The following is a 21,032-nucleotide window of genomic DNA, read 5'->3' on the forward strand; positions in this document are numbered from 1 at the left end:
CTTGTGCTAGCTTGGTAGTGCTGGGGTTAGTGAGAAATGGTGAATCAGTATATATGTTTTAATGTTACTTTTCTTTTTGAGATAAAATCTCACTCTATCACCCAGGCTGAAATACAGTGGTGGGATAATGGCTCACTGCAGCTTCAATCTCCTGGGCTTAAGCAGTCCTCCCACCTCAGCCTTCTGAGTAGTTAGGCCTACAGGCACGTGCCACCATACCCAACTAATTTTTTATTTTTTAAATTTTTTGTAGAGATTGGGTCTCCCTATATTCTCCAGGCTGGTCTCAAACTTCTGGCCTCAATCAATCCTCCTGCTTCAGCCTCCCAAAGCTGGAATCACAAGCATGATCCACTGCACCTGGCCACAATTTTATTTTATTTTTTTAAGACAGAGTCTCACTCTGTTACCCAGGCTGGTTTACAGTGGTGTGATCACAGCTTACTGTAGCCTCAACATCTTGGGCTCAAGCAGTCCTCCCATCTCAGTCTCCCGAGTAGCTGGGACTAAAAGCATGTACCACGACACCCGGCTAATTTGTGATTGTTTTTTTTGTAGTTACAGGGTTGCGCCACGTTGCCCAGGCTGGTCTTGAACTTCTGGCTTGAAGCAATCCTCCCACCTCAGTCTCCCAAAGTGCTGGGATTACAGGCATCAGTCACCACACCCAGCCAGAATTTTACTTTTAAATAGATTTCTCCATCAGGAAGCCCCAGATGAGATGATCTCCCTAAATGTTCATTGCATATCCCATGACACACTACTGTAATTATAACATTCATCTCATTTATAATTCCATGTTCAACAGCTGGGTACTCTAAGACTGTAAGCCCCATGAGAACAGGGACCTTCTCTATTATGTTTTTCCCTGTAATCTTATGGCTTAGCAGTGCCTGGCCTGTGATAGTCCCTGAATAAGTTATTTTTTAGATGTTTCAATGAATGAATGAATGGCTATGACACAAGCATGGTTCCTCCCGCAACTGAAAATGCACAGCCAACAAGGGGTCATGGAGCTGGTGGACTGGGTCTCAACCCCTGATGACTGATCATATCCTAATTTGTTTACAGCCTGTGGCTGCTCGGACCATGGACAGTGCGATGATGGCATCACGGGCTCCGGACAGTGCCTCTGTGAAACGGGCTGGACAGGCCCCTCGTGTGACACTCAGGCAGGTCTGTCATGGGAGTGGTCAGCTGCTGGCAGCCCAGGGCTGCAGTGGACACTGCCAAGAGCATACAAGTGAGGTTGGGAGTCTGAGTGACATCTGAAAAAAGTGACAAAGCAGGTCCACGTGGTAAAAGATGATTCACATCTGTAGCCCTGGGCCTCAGGAGGATGGAGACTTGCCGTAAAACTAGATGAAAAGATTGAACTCAAACCTATGAAACTAGCACGTCATCCTGTATGATTATAGGACTCACCTCAAGCACAGAATCCCAGGTTCAGGCAAGGACTGTGCCTCGTCCTGGTGGTTTGGGGGCCCAGATGGGTACAGACACAGAGGCGCAGTGGTTTCATGGAAATCACTTTGAAGGCCCAAGACCAGGGTCTGACCCCTGGTTCTGCTACTTACTAGATGAATGGCCTTAGATAACCGCACTCTCTGAGCCTTGACTTGCTTGTCCTTAAAAAGAACTACGTGGTACACATTCTGCAGGGAAAGGATTGCTGGGTCAGCGAGCGTGGTTTTGAAGTTCCCAGTGTATGCAGATGCTCAAAACAAGCAGCTGCCATTATCACGCTCACCATCATAATCATTGTCATAACTTGATCCTTACTAAGTGGTCAGTTTTCTGAAGTCTCCTTTATACGCGAAGCCCTGTGTTCTGGTAGATCTGAAATGTGCTGGTTGAGTTATCCATGTGAATGACTGTCATTTCATCCTCCCTGGGGTCAGAGGGCATGGTGAGGCCCTTCCTGTGGGCTTTAGCAACCTGAAGTTTCATGGGTTGCAGCAGTATGGCTAACTTGAGTTCCTCCTGCTCCCTGTTCTTCCTGCCGCCTCCCCTAAGCACCACATGGCCTCCTGCTGCCTACCTGCACTGCAGCCCTAGCCAATCCCAAAGCTCCAGACTTCTCCCTAGCTCAGTGGTGCCCTCAGAAGGCCGTGGAATTTCTCCTCCAATTTAACCATCTCCATCTGGAACCCTCTAATCTTAGGGCCAGAGCACTAATCTGCCAAGTTCATTCCTTGGCAGATACGTTTTGTGGTATAAAGTTTTAGTCGATAGCTCCTAAAGAACATTTTTTCTCATATAAATCTCAATGACATTGCAGAGATCATGTCTTACTATAGAAGAGTAATTCTAAAATCCCAGAATCTCCAAGGCTAGAAAAGACCTTAGCAAATCACCGCATCTTCCTGCTGTACAGGGGCACTTACGAACACAGTGGTCGTCCAGACAGAGTCTTGGGAAGTCTCCTTAGGTGGGTTTTAACTCTTCACACCATGGGTGCAGAATGAAAGTGGCCCCTTTCTTTGCAGTTTTGCCTGCAGTGTGTACGCCTCCTTGTTCTCCTCATGCCACCTGTAAAGAGAACAACACGTGTGAGTGTAACCTGGATTATGAAGGTGACGGAATCACATGCACAGGTAAGCCACCTTTGTGCACAGGTGAAATAGCAGCGTGGTGTGGGAGAGGAGCAGGACTGGCTCACAGTGCCTGGGCTTCATCCTAGCCCTCCTTCCTGTCTGGGCCACTTCAGCAGCACCTACCCTCTCCATAACTCAGTTTCTTTAATGGATGTGCTCATGCTTGATCTGCTCACCCTCTAGGTCAGAGTTTCAAAATTGTTTTGCAAACTGGAATGCACTTTACTTCAGAATTTTTTTTTTTTTTGAGATGGACTTTCACTCCTGTCACCCAGGCTGGAGTGCAATAGTGCAATCTTGGCTCACTGCAACCTCTGCCTCCCAGGTTCAAGTGATTCTCCTGCCTCAGCCTCCCAAGTAGCTGAGATTACAGGCATGCGCCACCATGCCCGGCTAACTTTAGAATGTTTTTCTAACTCTACAAGTAATCCAGCCTTCAAAAAAAATCAGAAAATACACAACACTATTTTTTTAAGTTAAACCTAAACATACTCTCACCACTAGGTGAGAATCACTGTCAACATTGCAATATCCATCTGTAGTAGTTAGGATATAGGTTCAGCCATACAGAGACCTAAACGAATGGTGGCATAAATAAGGTAGATGTTTCCTATTGTCTCATATAACAGGTTGGAGGTATCCAGGGCTAACACAGTTTCACTCTGAAAGGTCATTTGGGGGCCTGAACTCATTTTATCTTGTGGCTCTGCCATCATTCACTCACCTCATCTGAGGTGGCCAATATCATAAGCCCAGCCTGGACAGCAAGATGGAAGGAGAGGAAGGAGGCAAACCTCCTTCCCTTTATGCAAACTAGGAATTGTTAAAATCACATCTGCTCCCATCCCATTGGCTGGAATCTCATCATTGGTCATGCCTAGCTACAAGGGAACCTGGGAAATGTAGTCTTTTATTGGGCAACCATGAGCCCACCTGAGAATCTATTATTATAGAAAAAAAGAGACTACGCCGGGCTCAGTGGCTCACGCCTATAATCCTAGCACTTTGGGAGGCCAAGAAGGGCAGATCACTTGAGGTCAGGAGTTTGAAACCAGCCTGGCCAACATGGTGAAACCCCATCTCTACTAAAACTACAAAAATTAGCTGGGTGTGGGGGCAGGTGCCTGTAATCCCTGCTACTTGGGAGGCTGAGGCAGGAGAATCACTTGAACCCAGGAGGCAGAGGTTGCAGTGAGCTGAGATCAGGCCACTCTACTATAGCCTGGGCAACAGAACAAGACTGTCTCAAAAAAAGAAGCAGCAGCAGCAGAAGAAGAAAACAGAGACTAAGTACTGAGGGAAAATTAGCAGTCTCAGTCACATGTACTTTCTAATATTTTTCTAAGGATAAATAGTCACATAGAGATATATACTTTCTTTACAAAAATTAGATCTTGCTATACCTGTTCTTTATTCAGCTACAAGGCATTCCAAAGTGAGTCAGCGTTCAACAATGGCAACAAAGACCTAGATTCTCTTTTCCCACCCTCCCATCCTTAGAATGAGCCTTCTTGTCCTTGTCTTTATTCTTCCAGGGTCTCAAGTGGCTGCATAAGTACAGATGGCTTTTCAGCTGCTCCTGAGGCTGGAGCTAATCTATTGTTAGGTCGATATTTGGGGGATCATGAAAACAAAAGTTCTAAGAGGTAGTACGATGAGGAAAGCATGGACTTTGGAGCCAAACCAACTTGGGTTTAAATCTTCAGCCAGGCCACATTCTAGCTGTTTTACCTTTGTCAGATCAGTTAAACTGAGTCTCAGTTTGTTCACCTATAGAATGGGGATAACAATGTCTAACTCACAGGCTGCTCAATATTGCACTAACTCTACACACACACACACACACACACACACACTGCCCTAACATGAAAAATCCAAATTCTGAAAACTAATACCAAAGTCAAGCCTGGAGGTATATGACAAAGGGGGCAGAAGTGGACAGATGTCCTCAGGCTTCATCTACGAGGTTGTCACAAAAATATTCATGTTGCAAAGGCCAGCATAGAGGCCACAGAGAATGGGGAGAGAAGGCACGAACACGTAGGGGCCCATTTACCCACCCAGCACCACTAGTGCTGCAGTGACCCATACCCTGACCTGAAGCCCTGGTTCCACAGAAGGTGGTAAGTTGAGCCCTCTCTCCTCTGCTCTTGCAGTCGTGGATTTCTGCAAACAGGACAACGGGGGCTGTGCAAAGGTGGCCAGATGCTCCCAGAAGGGCACGAAGGTCTCCTGCAGCTGCCAGAAGGGATACAAAGGGGACGGGCTCAGCTGCACAGAGATAGACCCCTGTGCGGACGGCCTTAATGGAGGGTGTCACGAGCACGCCACCTGTAAGATGACAGGCCCGGTGAGTCGCTCTTTCCCAGGGAAATTTGGGAGCAGCCCCTTGGGCTTCGCTCCTCCTTGCCTTTCCACCTCCTGCACTCTGCTTATCTCCTGGACTCTTCCTAAACATTTTTTCTAGCACAGTCTGTTTCTTGTTAAAAGTCACTGGGCTAAATGCAAGGTGGTCCCCTAGGTAGAAAAAGGGCGTCGGCGTCCGTGGAAAAGTTGGTGAAATTCTTAAGTGTATTGCTCAGTTAACAGCAATGTATCAACATTAATTTCTTAGCTCTGATGAGTGTGCTATAGCTATGTTGGACGTCAGGGGAAAGCGGGTGGAGAGTTCTCTCTTTGCCACCCTTCTATCCATCTAAAACTATCCTAAATAAATGGCTTATTAAAAACAAACAGCTGGTAAGATGTGGCAGGAAAAGTGCAGAAAAGATGATGCAAGATGATGTCTGTTGCTGGTTACAAATGTGGTTCTAGAGTCAGACTGCCTTTGCGTCTTACCTCCTGGACTGACAAGCTGTGTAACCTGGAGGTGGCTAATTACTCTCTGAGCCCCAGTTTTCTCATTTGTAAAGTGGGCCTCATAATAATGCAGACATCATAGAGCTGTTATGGGGATTAAAGGAGATCATTCGTTGATTCAACCAGTGGTCATTGTGCATCTGCTCTATGCTCTTACAGGTCCCAGGGTTATAACAAAAAGACAGAGTCCCTGCTTTCCTGGAGCTCGTGCACAAGTAGAGAGTGGGGGCAATGCATGGTACAGAAACAAATGCACGGAATTTTTTCAGAGAGCACGAGGAGCCCTGTGAAGAACATAAATCAGGCCAATGTGATAGAAGGGAATGGAAAAGCTACTTATGTAGGGTGGTCAGGGAGGCTGTCTCTGAGGAAACCACATTTGAACTGAGATGTAAAGGATGAGGTTTCATCATAAGCCTGGATAAAAGCAGGATGTAGCAGTTATTCCCACTGGACAGGACAGGCATGTTCTCTTGGTCCATCTGAACACCTCCTAGGCTGGACATTGGTCCCATGGGCACTTGGGCATCCTGGAGTCTTAAAGAAGGAACTTTTTCATCTTTTCCCACTCTCCCTCCACAGGGCAAGCACAAGTGTGAGTGTAAAAGTCACTATGTGGGAGATGGGCTGAACTGTGAGCCGGAGCAGCTGCCCATCGACCGCTGCTTACAGGACAACGGGCAGTGCCACGCGGATGCCAAATGTGTCGACCTCCATTTCCAGGGTCAGTGTGACCAAACCACCCTTCTCTTCAGACGTGGGGAAGGGACCCTCAAGGGAAAGAAGAAAAACAAAACAGGCCAAGCATGGTGGCTCAAGCCTGTAATCCCAACACTTTGGGAGGCCGAGGCAGATGGATCACTTGAGGTCAGGAGTTCGAGACCAGCCTGGCCAACATGATGAAACCCCATCTCTACTAAAAATACAAAAAATTAGCTGGGTGTGGTGGCGTACACCTGTAATCCCAGGTACTTGGGAGACTGAGGAAAGTGAAAAGCCACACAGAAGTGTAGAGGCATGGGCAATAGGACATCTTGAAAGCCAGTGGAGGAGGCCAGAAAGGACCCACAAATGTAGTCCCTAGCCAAGGCAGAGGGACTTCAGTGGTTCAGAAAGTGACTCAGGGCACTGTGCTTTACAGCTGATCAGTATGTACTGGATCACTCCAGGGCTGGGTTTGTTTGACAGATGTGGACTCTGGTGGAGACTTCCTGGAGGTTTGAATTGGGCTAAACATAGAGGAGCTGGTAAGGCATTTCTGCTGGCAGGGACAGCATGGCCAGGAGAGAATGACCAAGGTGGTGCTGGGTGAAAGCACCTGGGGAGGGAAGGTGATGAGAGGTTTGAAAGCTTGGTTGGGGATATTCTATGGTCTAGGTACAGGGGCCCTTCCAAGCAGAAAGATTTTATGGGCACTTGCTACTTAGGATGGGGACAAAAATTCAGTTGGGACCAGCTGATTTGGAATTTATTTGCCTCTGGGACTGTGAAGTCAAGAAGAGCTTGGTTTTTTTCTTTAGGACACAATTCATTCAGCCAGTCCCGCCTGTTCCCAAAGCCCACTTCCAGGTGGAAATCTACCCAGCTCATAGAGTGTGGTCCAGCTTCTCCCACGGGCTTTTTCCTTCTGTTATGAATGCCAAGAAAATATTGGCAGTGATACTAAGTGACTGTGCATCGCGTTGGACCTCCCTTCTGTTGGAGCTGTGTGGTTACTGTTAGCTTGGGAAAATGCCTCAGCTTTCCCTGTAGGCACAGTTACAGAACCATCCCACGTTCAGGAGGAAGCGCTGCCCTCACACGGTTCACAGGAGGGCAACCTGCCCTCACGATTGGCAACCGATTTGGTAATGCGTGCAGCAGACAACCTTAAAGTAACTCATACTGAGACCTGTTGGTTCTGTTTCCAGGACCCCATCCTATAGAAATAATCCGAGAATTGAATAAAGATAAGCATACCCATCCCAACATTATTTAACATCACAGAAAATTAGAAATAACATATATATCTAATAGTAAATGATGATAAAATATATTGATATACATCTACTCAAATTCATTGTATTTTGTTGTCTCAATAAAGAGACAAGGAACACTTTTCCATACTTCTCCAAGCTGTTAAATTAGTGTTTGCATTTCAGATATGGCCAAGATCATTTGACTACGCATTGTGCTGTTGAAATATGTTAAAACAAGAAAAACTTAGTCTTCTTTGGTGAAGAAAGTATCCTTTTGTGGCATTATACAATGAACTTGACAATATAAAAATGTGACTTGCTCCTTGAACTATTGCTGGTCTCTGCACTGAATTTTTTGGTTAGGAAAGATATCAGCTATGAACCAATGATAAAAATCTTCCAGTATCTTAGGAGGAAATGAGTTTTTAAAACTTTTTTAAAAGGCACAGCAGGCGTCAGAAAACACACAGAGCCCTGGGCAGAAACTCACTTTAATGTGTTTTTTATAGCTGTAAAGGTCACAAAAAAATTTTCAATTATAAGTATGGGGAGGAGGAGAAAATCATGTTACCAGAGAAATTTTATAATATTAGGATATAATTATGATTTAATGTTAAGTTTTAAAAAGATTTATGAAAACTACGTCGGCAATATGGTACCACATTTATAGTATATATAACATGAATAAATAGGAAAGAAGCTTGAAAGAATGTCAAATTATATCAAATTAACAATTTACCAAAAAATAAAGTAAAATTCTAGAAGGAAATACACCAAAATTTTAGCCAGGGAGTAGTGATTATTTCTGGAGAATAGAATTGTAGGTGGTTTTTATTTTTTTACTTTTCTGTATTGCCCTAATTTCTACAATGAACATATGCTAGTTTTATAGTTAGAAAAGAAAGAAATATTTTAAATGATGTACTTCAACATAACTTGAAGGGGAAATGGCTTCTGGAGACACCTGGGGTATAGCTGGCCTTCGTTTTGAAAGTCCTTCAGAGTCCATTGTTGGAAACACTGCCAACCTGGTGGGTTGACCTGGGCAATTCCTCTTCTTCCTCATCCAGATACCACTGTTGGGGTGTTCCATCTACGCTCCCCGCTGGGCCAGTATAAGCTGACCTTTGACAAAGCCAAAGAGGCCTGTGCCAATGAAACTGCGACCATGGCAACCTACAACCAGCTCTCCTATGCCCAGAAGGTGGGTCGTCAGTTGGCAGATTCTGTGCAGACAGAGTCTGCAGGGGTGGAAGTGCAGCCCCTTCTTAACATGGGGGAGACTTGAGCTGTTGCCTTCAAGCAGGGGAGTGCAGGTAGCTCCTGGAACAATGCTAACAGTCACCGTGTCCATTTATTGGGCATCTATTGCATCTATTATGTGTCAGGGACTGTGTGTGGTGCTTTGTTGATATTATTGTCCATCCTTACAACATCTCTGGAGGCAGGGCAGGTGTTACTATTCCCATTTTACAGATAGGGAAACTGAGGCTTAGTTTAAGTACAGTGCCTGATGTCACCCAGCCAAGAGGTGGCAGATCCAATATCCAAGTGTAGACCTGACTCTTAAAAGTCTATTTCAACTATGACATTCAACTGCCAAGGCAGAGGCAGAGACTGGAAGTGCATACCTCACAGCCGGAAACCAGAAAGACAGCAATACCCAGAAGCCTAGGGTAGATCACCCCGAACCCACAAAACAGTGGAGTTTCTGTGGAATAGCTGGAGCTCTCTGTGGCTGGGGGGACTGTGAAAAGAATAAATAGAGACTGCACAAGCTTTCAGACACAGCAGGAAGGAAACGGAACTCTTTGATCAGGTGCTGCTCTCTTAACCTCTGAAACTAGAAGTCCTACCCATTTGGAAAAGCTAGCAGGTTGGAGTTCCAGGCTGGTGGTTTATCACTGGGAGCAGAGGTGATGAATGCCTAGTAGGTATGCTTTTAAAGCCCCTTCTCCAACCTCCATCACTAACAAATCTCTACTTTTTCAGACCTGGTATTTCTTTACCAAGGAATAAAACCTCTGATGCCAGGACCCAGACTCATGGAGAGTCTGAATCTCTGCTCTCCTGCTTGCTGGTCACATGACCTTGATCAAGCCACTAAAATCTCTGACTTACCTGGCATGTTTGTGGAAGGACTAAATGTAATATGGCACACAGTAGGAACTCAATTTTTAAGATTATTAAGAGATCTGGAATAGTGGACCACCTGGGTTTGAATGCCAGTTCTGCCATTTGCCAGTTGTGTGACTTTGAGCAAGTTACTTCTCTTTTTTTTGGGGGGGGGGGAAGGGGGATGGAGTCTTGCTCTGTCGCCCAGGCTGGAGTGCAGTGGCACGATCTCAGCTCACTGCAACCTCCTCCTCCTGGGTTCACGCCATTCTCCTGCCTCAGCCTCCCTAGTAGCTGGGACTACAGGCGCCTGCTACCACGCCCGGCTAATTTTTTGTATTTTTAGTAGAGACGGGGTTTCACCATGTTAGCCAGGATAGTCTCGATCTCCTCGTGATCCGCCCTCCTTGGCCTCCCAAAGTGCTGGGATTACAGGCATGAGCCACCATGCCCGGCCTGTTACTTCTCTTTACCTCAATTTTCCCAGTTGTATGAGGATTTAAAAAGTTCCCACCTCATAGGGTTGATTGAGAGTTCAAGGTGTTGACACATGAAAAGCTCTTGCGAGAGAACCTGATCCCAGATAAACTCTCAATAAGTCTTATGATGATGGTGGTGATGATGATAATGGTGGTGGTAATGGGGAGGGTGACAATAATTATAATAATGATGATGAGAGTGATGATGATATTATGATGAAGAATTAGAGTTCTAGGCCAAGCATGGTGACTCACGCCTGTAATTCCAGGACTTTGGGAGCCAGAGGCGGGTGGATCACTTGAGGTCAGGAGTTTGAGACCAGCCTGATCAAGATGGAGAAACCCCATCTCTACAAAAATTAGCTGTACATGGTGGTGCACACCTGTAATCCCAGCTACCCAGGAGGTTGAGACAGGAGAATTGCTTAAACCTGGGAAGTGGAGGTTGCAATGAGCCAAGATCATGCCACTGTCCTCTAACCTGGGTGACAGAGCGAGACTCCGCCTCAAAAAAACAAAACAAAAAAAAGAGTTCTACCAGTCAGAGTTCTATCAACCCATTAGCAGAAAAATTTGCGCCTAGTATAAATGGATGACAGCAAATTCTTTCTCAAGAGCAGAAAGAAGAGAAATGAGTATGAAAGACCTTGGCACCTACAAGAGAGGACACTTTTGTTCACCCAGGGGCTCAATCAATCAATCAACATCTAATGACCACCTACTGTGTGCCAGGCACAGAGGTGCAATAGGCAAAATGAGACTTTATGGGTTTTACGGTCTAATAGGGGAATCAGACATTAACCAAATGATGCCACAACACATGGAATTGCAGCTGACCCATGGCCATGTCTGTATCCCTGCAGGCCAAGTACCACCTGTGCTCAGCAGGCTGGCTGGAGAGTGGGCGGGTTGCCTACCCCACAGCCTTCGCCTCCCAGAACTGTGGCTCTGGTGTGGTTGGGATAGTGGACTATGGACCTAGACCCAACAAGAGTGAAATGTGGGATGTCTTCTGCTATCGGATGAAAGGTAACTGCCCCAACTACACTTCAGGTTCCAGGCCATGCAGCTGCTGAGCAATCCTCAGCCTGGCCAGTCACTCCCCAAATGGGAGCAGTGCAGGCCTGGCCCCTGCCTTACTTGTGTGGGACCCTGTGTGCCTCTGCTCTCCAGATGTGAATTGCTCCTGCAAGGTGGGCTATGTGGGAGATGGCTTCTCGTGCAGCGGGAACCTGCTGCAGGTCCTGATGTCCTTCCCCTCACTCACAAACTTCCTGACGGTATGTACCATGTCTGCTTGGTTTGCCTCAGGCAGGGAGGGGTTCCCTCAAAGCAGCTATTAGTGGGGTGAGGCCTTAAGAAGCTGAAGGCCACAGTCATGGTTAAGAAATGGGTGCTGGACCACCTTGTCTGAATCTAAAGCCTAGTTTTGCCACTCACTTGTAAAACCTTAAAGAAGTTACTTTCCTCTCTGGGACTCAGTTTCCTCATCTATAAAACGGAGATGGTAGTAGCATTAACTGTGTAGGGTCATTGTGATCATTAAATGAGTTAATAGTTGTGAAGCATTTAGATCTGTGGTCTGTACATGGAAAATTCTATGTTCATGTGAGCTGGTATTATTATCTCTGTTTGTATCTGGAATAGTTTAAGAGCATGATCTATACAAATGAGACCCTCTTAATCTTCTTCATGAATGTAGTTAGCTAAGCCTGCCTGGTGATCACCCAATGAGCCAAATTAACATAGAGTCAATTTGCATCTTGCACTGCACTTAAAGTCACGTTAATATTCTACAAGTCATATCCAGCGAAGAGAAAGCCCCATCTGGAGAAAGGTTTGGTGCTGGCTGATCAAAGAACTGACCTAACAGTAATAATGACAACAACAATAACAACAGTTAACATTTCTTGAGCATTTATTTTGTATGGGGCACTGTACTGAGCCCTTTACGAGGACATTTCATTCAAGCCATAGAATGTAAGTTCCATAAGGGAAAGGATTTTCTTTGCCTTGACCACCATTGTCTCCCCAACCCCTCAGATAGTAGCTGGCACATGACAGGTGCTCCATAAATACTTGTTAGAAGGACTAAACCCTCATGCAACTGTACAAGCCACTTCTATATCCACATTTTAGATGAAGAAACTGAGGCTTAGTAAGGCCAAGGACACAGCCTAACTCATCAGAGCTGGGCTCAATCTCAGACTGCCTGGTTCCAACCTCTCCCCCTCATGCTTTAGAGTGTGGAACAAGGACAGCCTGGGCTACTGTTCCCAGTAGAATCTACAGTCAGTGACCGCAGGAGGAAAGGGCACCGAGCATGAGTATAGGACTTGTAGGATCCATGGGGAAGTTAGACCAAGGACCCCCAAAATGGAGTCTTTGTCCACAGACCAAAGATACCCATCTCACTGGTCTAAAAATCAGGACCACCATTAAATACACTAGAGATGAACACCCAAACTAACCTTTCTGCTGTGTGGGAGCCTGGCTTGCAACAGCCTTTCAAAGAAAAGACGGTGTCAGAACAAAACATTTTCAGCAAATTACCTACTTTCTCTGGGCCTCAGTAGCCCAGAAGGAGGAATAAATAAATAAATATTTTAAAAATATATATTAAAGTGTGTGTGTGTGTGTGTGTGTATATATATATATATATATATATATATATATATATTTTTTTTTTACTCTTAAGAGACAGAGTCTTGTTGTATTGTCCAGCCTGGAGTACAGTGGCACGGTCTTGGCTCACAGCAGCCTCAACCTCCTAGGCTCAAGGGTTCCTCCCACCCCAGCCTCCCGAGCAGCTGGGACTATAGGCACACACCACCATATCGGCTAAATTTTTTTAACTTTTTGTAGAGATGGAGTCTCACTTTGTTGCCCAGGCTGGTCTCAAAATCCTGTGCTCAAGCTGTTCTCTCACCTCAGCCTCCCAAAGTGCTGGGATTATAGGTGTAAGCCACGACACCCAGCCTGCTCAGTGAATATTTAGCACTTACCGTGTGCTTGAGATAGATCAGTGAACAAGCAAACAAACAACAAATGGAACAAACAAGTCAATAGTATTGAGTGCTAGAAGGTGATAGATCCAGATCCTATGGAAAAAGTGGAACAGGGCTGGGGGGCACCCCAGGGTCTCCCTTCTGTCGGAAGTGATGAGGGAAGGCTTTGGGGAGAAAGTGGCATGTGAGCAAAGTGTAAATGGAGGAGAGGGGGTGAGCCACGCAGACTTGGGGGAAGAACATTCCAGGCAGAAGGAACGGTTGAGCAAAGGATGAGCGGCAGGAGCGTGCCAGGCCAGTCTGAGGAAGAGCAGGGAGGCCCCATATGGCTGGAACAGAGTGAGCGAGAGAGGACAGCTAGGCCCAGTGTCAGAGAAGCAACAGCAGCCTCATGCTTTGGGCCTCATGAGCCCTTATGAAGACTTGGACTGTTCCTCTGAGTGAAGTGGGGGCCACTACAGGATTTTGAGGAGACTCGAGATTTGATGCACCTTTCAAAGGGCTGCTCAGGCAGCCACATGGAGGATCGGCTGTGACGTGGCTGCATCTTAAACCATAGGATTCACTGAGGAAAGGAAAAGTCCTCAAACTCTCACGATGCAGGCAGAAGACACAGCAAAGGAGCAGCAGGCTGAGTTTGCTGACACATGAATATTCCCAGATGGGTGATGCCCTGGGACCTTCTCCAGCCACCCTGGTCCCTGCACACCAGGGCTGGCCCCTCTGATGACTTCCTTCTTCTCCCCAGGAAGTGCTGGCCTATTCTAACAGCTCAGCTCGAGGCCGTGCATTTCTAGAACACCTGACTGACCTGTCCATCCGTGGCACCCTCTTTGTGCCGCAGAACAGTGGGCTGGGGGAGAACGAGGTGAGTTGTGTCCCTGGTGCCTTCGCTTTAGACTAGCATGTTATCTATCACTACAACAATGCTGGGTCACAAATTACCTGAAAACTCAGTGGCTACACATTTATTTAGCTCACACATCTGCAGATCAGTGGCCACTCCCTTGGACTTGGCACACTCGGGTCTGAGACCCGCCGTCAGCTACTCTAGCTGGGCCGTCAATCACTCTGCTCCATGGGACTCTCATCGTCCAGCAGGCTAGCCCAGGCGAGTTCTCAGGGCAGTGGCAAGGAGTGAGAGAGGCGAGAGTAGGCCCTGTCCCGACAGTGCTTCTCAAGCCTCTGTTTGATCATGTTTGCTAATGTGCCCCTGGCCTGATAGGTCACATGACAGAGGCCAAAGTCAGCATGGGGGGCAAAGGGCCAGGGGTGCAGGGAGTGGGGAAGAACCAGGGCCACTGATGCAATCTGTGTTCCACGCCAACCTTCTTCACGTCACGGCACACAGGATTGGCAGTATTTATTCAGTTCATGCACAGGTGGCTCACCCAAGGCTCCAACAGTCCCACCAGCCAACTGAGGGCTGAGAAGAGTAATGCCTCTGCCTACCTCAAGACCCTTTCTTCCTAGAACGCTGCTGGAAAGCTCTGCTCTAGACAATACAAATGACATTCAATCCCACATCCTAGCTATAGGTGGCCTCTGGCAGAGCCCAAACAACCAGAAGTCTGAGATCTCCACATGGAGGCAGGAAAGCTTAGGCCATGAGAAGCGATTTTCTTCGTCATCCCCATCATAAGACAAAACATTGACCTTTGAAGAGCATTCTGTGTTTCTCCTTTTTTCTCAGACCCTGTCTGGGCGGGACATCGAGCACCACCTCGCCAATGTCAGCATGTTTTTCTACAATGACCTTGTCAATGGCACCACCCTGCAAACAAGGCTGGGGAGCAAGCTGCTCGTCACCGCCAGCCACGACCCACTCCAACCGGTACGGAGTCTTCTGGGCTTCTTGGGAGAACTGGAGATAATGCATGCAAAGTTCCTGGCATACAGTAGGTGCTTAATAGGTGGCAACTATTATGTGAACATAAACTCTAAACCTGCAGATAGGGGATGGTGTTAACTGCCTACCACAGCGTACCACACTGACAACTGGGCAGCCCCTACCCCTTGGGAAATAGGCCAGCCTCAGAAGCTGGTAATAGGGAAGGATAATGAACCCATTTTAAAGCTGTCTGATTCTCCACCTTCGTTTTGGTCAGCTTGTCAGCCTATTCCAGGCATTAACATGAGCTCCGAAGTCAAATGACCCCAATTCTGCCACTTGCTAACTATAAGGACTTAAACAAGTTATCCAGCTTCTCTGTGTCTCAATTTCCTCATCTGAAAAATGAGGATGATGGTGATGGCACAGGTCATTATTTTCATGATTGTGACACAAGGGAGGAAAAACTTATTCTACCCTCTTAGGGTCTGTGGCAGGGCCTGAGAATTAAATTAGACATACAATAAGCAGGAGAGAAGCATATGCATTTTATTTAATCTTTTATGTGCATCAAGGGAATCCTCATATGGAAAATAAAGACTCAAAGAACTGTTGGGATCAAGAGCTTATATACTTTTTAAAGAATTGATGCATTTGTGGAAAAGTGATCAAATAAAGGGGTTTAGGCTAAGGGCAGTAAATTGTGGCATGACTAACAAATAGATGGTGGAAACGAGTGGAAGATTAGGAGTATTTCAGTAGATTTGTTTGCACAGATCCATTTCGTCATCTAGTCCCAGTTGTTCCTGCAACTGCTGTTTCTCAAGTGCCTTCTGCTCAAAATAACTAATATGCCAAAATGGTTGGGGGGGGGTGGTTTTTTGTTGTTTTTTAGACAGTTTCTCACTCTGTCACCCAGGCTGCAGCGCAGTGGCACAATCTCAGTTCACTGCAACCTCCCCCTCCCAGATTGAAGCAATCCTCCTGCCTCAGCCTCCCATGTAGCTGGGACTACAGGTTCCCGCCACCATGCTCAGCTAATTTTTGTATTTTTAGTAGAGATGGGGTTTTGCCATGTTGGCCAGGCTGCTCTTGAACTCCTGGCCTCAAGTGATACGCTTGCCTCAGTCTTCCAAAGTGCTGGGATTACAGGCGTGAGCCACCGTGCCTGGCCCAAAATGGCATTATTTTGGGGTGACATCCATCCTTCAGTGTGGATGATGGTGATGATACTGATGGAGGAAACCGTGGTGGTAGTGGTGGAGGTGGTGAGAACCATGATGTCAGATTCAAGTTCTGAGACATGCAGAGAATAGTGCCTGACAGGTAGCAAGTGCTTAACAAATATTGGTTTTAAATGTTTATCTCATTAAATGATTTCTATTTAAGAGCAGTTTAGACTAGTGTCTCTCAAAATTTAATGTGCATTTGAATCTGCTGGAAATTTGTTAAAATGAAGATTGTGATTCAGCAGGGGAGGGGGCACAGGGCCTCAGCTTCTGCCCACACAAGCCAGGAAATCACACTGGGACATCACTTAAAATTTCATCTTTTCTAACAGTGTGGTGTGATGTTCAGTGCATGGACTCAGAGTCCACAGGCGTGGGGTTTGCCACTCACTCCCTGGGTGATCTGGGTCGGGCCATTTTCCTTCTGATCACTCATCTATCAGACAAGTAGGTTGGACAAATGATCCGTAAGGTTCTCTGCAGCCCTCAGATCAGCTTGTCGGCACAGGACAACTAATGTGTTACTGGCTGTCCAGAGGGTGAGGAGAAGTCCTAGGCTGCCTATCAGTGGAGACAAACCTGAAACCTGGGCTCAGGGACCTTGTGATACAAGGGAGGAAAAACTTATTCTACCCTCTTAGGGTCTGTGGCAAGGCCTGAGAATTAAATAGGCATACAATAAGCTGGAGAGAAGCATACACATTTTATTTAAACAACGTCCCTCGATGAGAGTAAAAGCCATCAATGCTCTTCTCATTTCCCTAGACGGAGACCAGGTTTGTTGATGGAAGAGCCATTCTGCAGTGGGACATCTTTGCCTCCAATGGGATCATTCATATCATTTCCAGGCCTTTAAAAGCACCCCCTGCCCCTATGGTGAGTATCTAGGGTCCCTGGTAACGGGCCAGGAGGAGTCCCGGTGCCCACTCACCAACAGGCAAACCATTACCAGAAGCCCTGTCCTCTGCCCTCCTCCTCCAGAGACTGGAGGAGCCTCCAACCTCCAAGGTAGCTGGCTTTGGGACTGCCCAACCCTGCTTCCTGCCATCCCCACTCCCAAGCATTAGCAACACAGCACCAGTCACCATTAATATCTGTTGAATGAAAGGGAGAGGATGGCCCAACAAAGGAAGCGCTGGAAGGGGAGTGAGAAATCCTAAGCTCTGGTTTGGCCCCGTCACTTCGTAGTATCTCTGAGTCCCAATTCTCCCATCTGCAAAATGGGGCTCATAATGGCTCCCTCCTGGGTTTTGGGGAAAACTGAGTTAAAAATAGAAAACACTTAGAACAGGCCCTGACACATAGTACATGCTAAATAAAAGTTGGTGATGGTGGTGGTGAGCATTTTTTTTTCCCAAAAGCATGAGGGGAGGGGTGAGCTGCTGGAGAGTTCCATAGCACAGTGGTTAAGCACAGGAGCTGCAAAGCCAGACTGGGTGCAAAGCCCACTTCTACCACTGACTGGCTGTGTGATATTGGGCAAGTGCTTCACCTCTTTGTGCCTCAGTTCTCCCACATAAAACTAAGAACAATAATAACTGTCCCTGTCTCTTTGGGCTATTATCACACTTCAATGGCTTATTTCACGGAAGGGTATTAGACCCTGGCAGTAGTAAGGGCCAGATACATGTTAACATATCAATATTTTTATCCCCACTGGCTCCAGAATGCCTCGGGCCACCAAGGGTTCCCCTTTGGGGAGTCAGAAGTTTTAAGAATGAGCCCCTTTTCTTTCTTTCTGTGTTCAGAGCTTGACCCACACTGGCTTGGGAGCAGGGATCTTCTTTGCCGTCATCTTGGTCATTGGAGCTGTTGCCTTGGCTGCATATTCTTTCTTTCGGCTAAACCGGAGAACAATAGGCTTCCAGCATTTTGAGGTAAGAGAGAAAAATGGGAACATGATGATGGGGTCCTCTCCAAAATCCCAGTCCCTGAACCTGGGCTGCTTCAGCCGAGTAGTCTCGCCAGAGTCCTCACCCAGAAGCAGTGTCACACAGTAGTAGGGGTGGCCACCCACCTCATGCTTACTGCTGCTTGGGTGGGGTCCCTGCCCTTAGGAGGAACAGCAGTGGTGGTTCCCCTCCTTCTGGTTGAGACAGGGCCTGGCAAGGAGAGAACACACCCCGAGCCTCTGTGCCAGGGGTTTGGCCCGGAGGCCCATTCACTAGGACCTAGGAGTCTCGTTCACCTTGGAGGATTCACTGCACAAGCACACCCCATGACCTAGCCTGGGCTTCAAGACTGGCTCTGAGGACTGGGGGACAGGGCCAGGGACCCTACACAGCCAGAGGCTTTATGCTGCAGCCCGTGAAACTCATTTCTGTTTGGGATGTGGACTCAACTGTTCAATCAGCAGCCAGCTCTTGGCTGGTCGTGTAGGAATACAGCCTGGGCAGCAGCACAGCAGTTAAGCATCCTTCCTTATGGACTTTGTCCTCCTCTCTGGCCCACCCTCTCCCGCTGCCACCTCCTCAAAACACTCCTGGTAAAGGCTGTGGTGCAGACCCCCCAGGCAGCAGTTTGCTGCCTTCTGGCAAACAGCTTGCATATTTATAAGCTCCAGGGGCAAATCTCAACCCCATTTTGAGCAAAAGTGTACAGGCTGTATGACTGCATTTATATTAAGTTGAAGGACAGACACCACCACTCCAGGTTGATGGGAGTCAGAACAGCGGTTACCCTGGGTGGCAGTACCGGCAGGCTATGAGCATGTGAACACATCCTGGGGTATGGAAATGCCCTATGTGCTGATTTGGTGGTGATCACCACTGGGTAGACATCGGTAAGATGTCACCGAGCTGAACCTAAAGGTTGGTGCATTTTATTATATGTGAATCATCTCTCAACAAAGGACTGTTAAGGAAAAGCTCCCAGAGGCAAAGGGTGGCTTGCTTTACCTGCCAACTTGGATGAGACGCTCCTGGCTTTCATGCTTGTCTTTCCAAACAGTCGGAAGAGGACATTAATGTTGCAGCTGTTGGCAAGCAGCAGCCTGAGAATATCTCGAACCCCTTGTATGAGAGCGCCACCTCAGCTCCCCCAGAACCTTCCTACGACCCCTTCACGGTGAGTTTGCATTCTTATCTAGGAATAGGTTCCCTTGGGGTACAGGGGAATGACGTCTTTTAGGAAATTGTAGTGGAGAGTTTGTACCAAAGAAGGTTCATTTCTAGAATGTATATCAGGTAACAATCCTAAAAGCCAGTTTTGCAAGCTGACTGAAGCCAGTGTGGTTGTTCAGAGTTCCTGGGTTCTCTTGGGTAGACAGCAGAATCCTTGAACAAATAGAGACAGGGGAGAACGTTATCCAAGCCCAATCTCATGACCAGGTGAGATGTCACAGTGGAAAAAAGTCTTGGGCTGAATTCTGCTGCAACCATTTATGAAGTAGCAGGTGTAAAACATGATATAAGGAAAAAGGATTTTTCCTTTAGATGTCATCTCACTCTGTCACCAGGCTGGAGTGCAGTGGCGTGATCTTGGCTCACCACAACCTCCGCCTCCCAGGTTCAAGTGATTGTTGCCTCAGCCTCCGAGTAGCTGGGATTACAGGTGCCCACCACCACGCCTGGCTAATTTTGTATTTTTTTTCTTTTTTTTGAGATGGAGTCCTGCTCTGTCGCCCAGGCTGGAGTGCAGTGGCCAGATCTCAGCTCACTGCAAGCTCCGCCTCCCGGGTTTACGCCATTCTCCTGCCTCAGCCTCCCGAGTAGCTGGGACTACAGGCGCCCGCTACCACGCTCGGCTAGTTTTTTGTATTTTTTAGTAGAGACAGGGTTTCTCCACGTCAGTCAGGCTGGTCTCAAACTCCCAACCTCAGGTGATCCACCCGCCTTGGCCTCCCATAAGCACTGGGATTACAGGCATGAGCCACTACACCCAGCCTAGAAGTCCTTTAACCTTACACTGACATTGTTGTCCAAGATTTTACTGCTTGTCAGAGCTACTTTTCTTTGATGAGGCCTTATAATGTACATGCGTGGGTGTTCTGCTCTGGTCTTCCAGAAAGGGACCATTTATCTCTAGAGTCAGTGATGCTGGAGCTTAGCTGGGGCCTCCACAGACATCAATCCAGGGGGACCCCTTGGCAGGGTACCGCATTCATAACACATGTGGAAGTACATCCTGCCTGTAGTTTACCAGCAGTTCTGGACTAAAAAAAGGAATAGAACTTAATTTTTCTTTTTATAGAAGGAGAGAAATGTTTTCTTCTACCATGTTGAAGTTTGTATAGTGCAACACATTTTTCCAAAGCAAACCAAAGGTAAATATCTTGTGGTTCTTCATGCCTGCGGTAACAGATGTAATATATATGCCATAGAATAAGAAAATATGATTTGCAATCTGGTTATTTTTCAATCGAAGCCATGTAAAGGCTTCTGGTTCACATTTCAAGGGTAAGTTCACGCCAGGTGCAGTGGCTCATGCGTGTAATCCCGCACTTTCAGAGGCCGAGGCAGGTGAATCACCTGAGGGTCAGGAGTTTAAGACCAGCCTGGCCAACATGGTGAAATCCCATATTTATTAAAAATACAAAAATTAACCAGGAGTGGTGGCGGCGCCTGTAATCCCAGCTACTCAGGAGGCTGAGGCAGCAGAATCGCTTGAACCAGGGAGGCGGAGATTGCAGTGAGCTGAGATCACACCACTGCACTCCAGCCTGGGGGACAGAGCAAGACTCTGTCTCCAAAAAAAAAAAAAAAAAAAAGGTGGTGGTGGGGGGGTGGTAAGTTCAGCTAAATTACATTTGTTAACTAAGTATTGTGATGCCAAAATCACCTTCATTTAAAAAGCAGAGAGAAACAAATGCATACATTCTCTCCAATGTACCCCATGCCTTCCCCATTGTCTGTCCTCTTCTGAGGGCTCTATCAGCACCATGCATGAAAGATTCCCCTGAGGCAGGTGAGAAAGTAGCCTAAATGCAGGTTGCAGCTAAAACCTGCTATTCGGACT

General features: G+C 47.0%; 2 protein-coding genes across 4 annotated transcripts in view; both read left to right on the top strand.

Moving 5' to 3' along the window:
• The window catches only part of STAB2 (stabilin 2), a 168,386-nt gene that overhangs the window by 146,113 nt on the left and 1,241 nt on the right, over positions 1–21,032 (top strand). For 2 of the 3 annotated variants that reach the window (XM_050748449.1, XM_050748450.1), the window contains exons 57-68: positions 1,072–1,176; positions 2,490–2,597; positions 4,754–4,947; positions 6,039–6,180; positions 8,485–8,618; positions 10,872–11,037; positions 11,182–11,288; positions 13,765–13,884; positions 14,710–14,850; positions 16,842–16,952; positions 17,825–17,953; positions 19,026–19,142. In XM_050748449.1, the coding sequence (XP_050604406.1) occupies positions 1,072–1,176; positions 2,490–2,597; positions 4,754–4,947; positions 6,039–6,180; positions 8,485–8,618; positions 10,872–11,037; positions 11,182–11,288; positions 13,765–13,884; positions 14,710–14,850; positions 16,842–16,952; positions 17,825–17,953; positions 19,026–19,142 (1,574 nt within the window). Of the gene's footprint in view, positions 1–1,071; positions 1,177–2,489; positions 2,598–4,753; positions 4,948–6,038; positions 6,181–8,484; positions 8,619–10,871; positions 11,038–11,181; positions 11,289–13,764; positions 13,885–14,709; positions 14,851–16,841; positions 16,953–17,824; positions 17,954–19,025; positions 19,143–21,032 lie in introns of those variants that run through there. The other variant, XR_007717704.1, reaches the window with a different exon arrangement.
• Positions 14,265–21,032, top strand: part of HSP90B1 (heat shock protein 90 beta family member 1) — a 188,839-nt gene continuing 182,071 nt past the window's right edge. The window contains exon 1 of the mRNA XM_050748458.1: positions 14,265–14,274. The gene's annotated coding sequence lies outside the window, so the exon portion shown is untranslated. The remainder of the gene's footprint in view (positions 14,275–21,032) is intronic.

Source organism: Macaca thibetana, chromosome 11, assembly GCF_024542745.1.
Source record: "Macaca thibetana thibetana isolate TM-01 chromosome 11, ASM2454274v1, whole genome shotgun sequence".
NCBI classification, from domain to species: domain Eukaryota; kingdom Metazoa; phylum Chordata; class Mammalia; order Primates; family Cercopithecidae; genus Macaca; species Macaca thibetana.